The sequence below is a fragment of the Galeopterus variegatus genome, unplaced genomic scaffold (genome assembly GCF_000696425.1).
Source record: "Galeopterus variegatus unplaced genomic scaffold, G_variegatus-3.0.2 Scaffold8095, whole genome shotgun sequence".
Classification (NCBI taxonomy): Eukaryota; Metazoa; Chordata; class Mammalia; order Dermoptera; family Cynocephalidae; genus Galeopterus; species Galeopterus variegatus.
This window is the reverse complement of record NW_007734206.1, coordinates 95,227-97,109: the sequence shown is the minus strand read 5'-3', so window position 1 is coordinate 97,109 and position 1,883 is coordinate 95,227. Positions and strand designations below refer to the sequence as shown.

The 1,883-nt window shown below is 40.5% G+C and overlaps 1 protein-coding gene across 1 annotated transcript in view; it reads left to right on the top strand.

Annotated features, from left to right (window-relative positions):
• The first annotated feature begins 1,051 nt into the window (after window positions 1–1,051).
• Window positions 1,052–1,883, top strand: part of LOC103608171 (taste receptor type 2 member 42-like) — a 6,869-nt gene continuing 6,037 nt past the window's right edge. Inside the window, exon 1 of the mRNA XM_008592607.1 lies at window positions 1,052–1,798. Coding sequence (XP_008590829.1) covers window positions 1,052–1,798 — 747 coding nt within the window. The remainder of the gene's footprint in view (window positions 1,799–1,883) is intronic.

Here is a 1,883-nt window from a genome sequence, read left to right as displayed (position 1 = left end):
TTTATAAATAACCCAGTTCCAAGTATTCTGTTATAAGGAACACAAATGGACTAATACACTGCGCCAGCACCTTGGGGCCCACCTGGGGACCTGAGGGATGGAGCCAGAGACTGGATCCCCCCACAGCCAGGCACACCACCAGCACCAAGGAGCATGCCAAAAACACCTCTGTGTGGGTGGCCCACCCCAATAACCATGGCTGCTGCAAAAGTAGCTAGACGCCACAACCACCATGCAGTTGGTCTGCCAGCCACTGGATTGCATTGACACAAGAAGGGTCACCATCAGAGATAAAGAAGAGGATGTCTCTCTGCACAAAGCCCATTCCAGAGTGACAGAAGAAGCATCTGCTCTATGATAATATTGGGGGACCTGAACCCACCTCTAAGCATTGGACAGATTATCTAGGCAACAAATCAGCAGAGTAACCATTATTCTCATAATAATCATATACATTGTATATTGACAAAATAAAAATTTAACGAAAAAAAAAATAAATTACTTCTATAAATTATACTGCATCAAGAAAGTACTTGATATGTAGAAGGATCTCACTGAGAGATAATGACTGAATGATATAATTTTTTTCTAGCCATTTCTATTCAAACTCTAAGAGATTTGCTTTCAAATGATATGGCTCAGGGGAGATGGAAGTCAAATTAGTGGAAAATGATCTCTCCTATTTGCATGTTTACAGACCTGAATTCATCCATGAAGTCATTACCACAAATGGAAAATTGCAGCAAGTGTCAACGATAAATGGACATCATTTGTTTATTCTGGAAATTATATAGTAGCTGACTGCAAGTAATAAACATATTCATGAAGAGCTGTATCTCTTAAGAGAACTGTTTGGTTTAGTACTGAAATTACACTATAAAAAGAACAAACCATTCTTTCACAAAGATCTCTGAAAGTCTATCACATAGCAGAATTTTGGCTATATATTCTGGAATTGATAAAAACATATATCAAAAGAATAGTAATTGGATGCAACTATTTGGCTGTAAAGCTGTCAGTGAGGTACAACATCAGAAATATTATCATGGAAATGTCAACTGGAATGAAGATCTCCTTTCTGGTACTGGCAACAGGAGAACTTGTATTAGGGATGCTGGGAAACGGGCTCATTGGACTGATCAACTGCATCGAATGGATGAAGAGTCGGAAGGTCTCATCAGCTGATTTTATCCTCACCAGCTTGGCTATGGCCAGAATCATTCAACTGTCTATAACACTATTTAATTCATTTATAGCGGCGTTAAGTCCTCATCTGTATGCCACCGGTATACTAGCAAATCTGGTTAGTATTCTTTTGACACTAACTCATCACTTGACTACCTGGCTAGCTGCCTGCCTCAGCATTTTCTACTTGCTGAAGATAGCCAACTTCAACCACTTCTTTTTCCTGTGGCTGAAGGCGAGAATGAACAGAGTGGTGCTTGTTGTCTCCCTGGGGTTTTTGTTTTCAGTGTGTGTTAACTTTTTAATTCTGGAAGCTTTCGGTGAGTTGGGGATAAATACCTTCCACGTACATGAAAGGAACATGACTGTGCATTTCGTTGTATGTGAAATTTTCTATTTTAAAAGCCTTACTCTTTTCAGCTTGACTTTTGTCATCCCCTTTCTTCTTTCCCTGACCTCTTTGCTCCTTTTATTACTGTCTTTGGTGAGACACACCAAGAATATGCAGCTCAACTCCATGGGCTCGGGGGACTCCAGCACAGAGGCCCATAAAAGGGCCATGAAAGTGGTGACCACCTTCCTCATCCTCTTCATTATTTACTTTTTTCCCACGGTAATAGGAAGCTGGATCTTCCTTAAAGTACGGAGCTATGAGGTCATGATGTGTTTTGTGGTCATTTCAACTGTCTTTCCCTCAG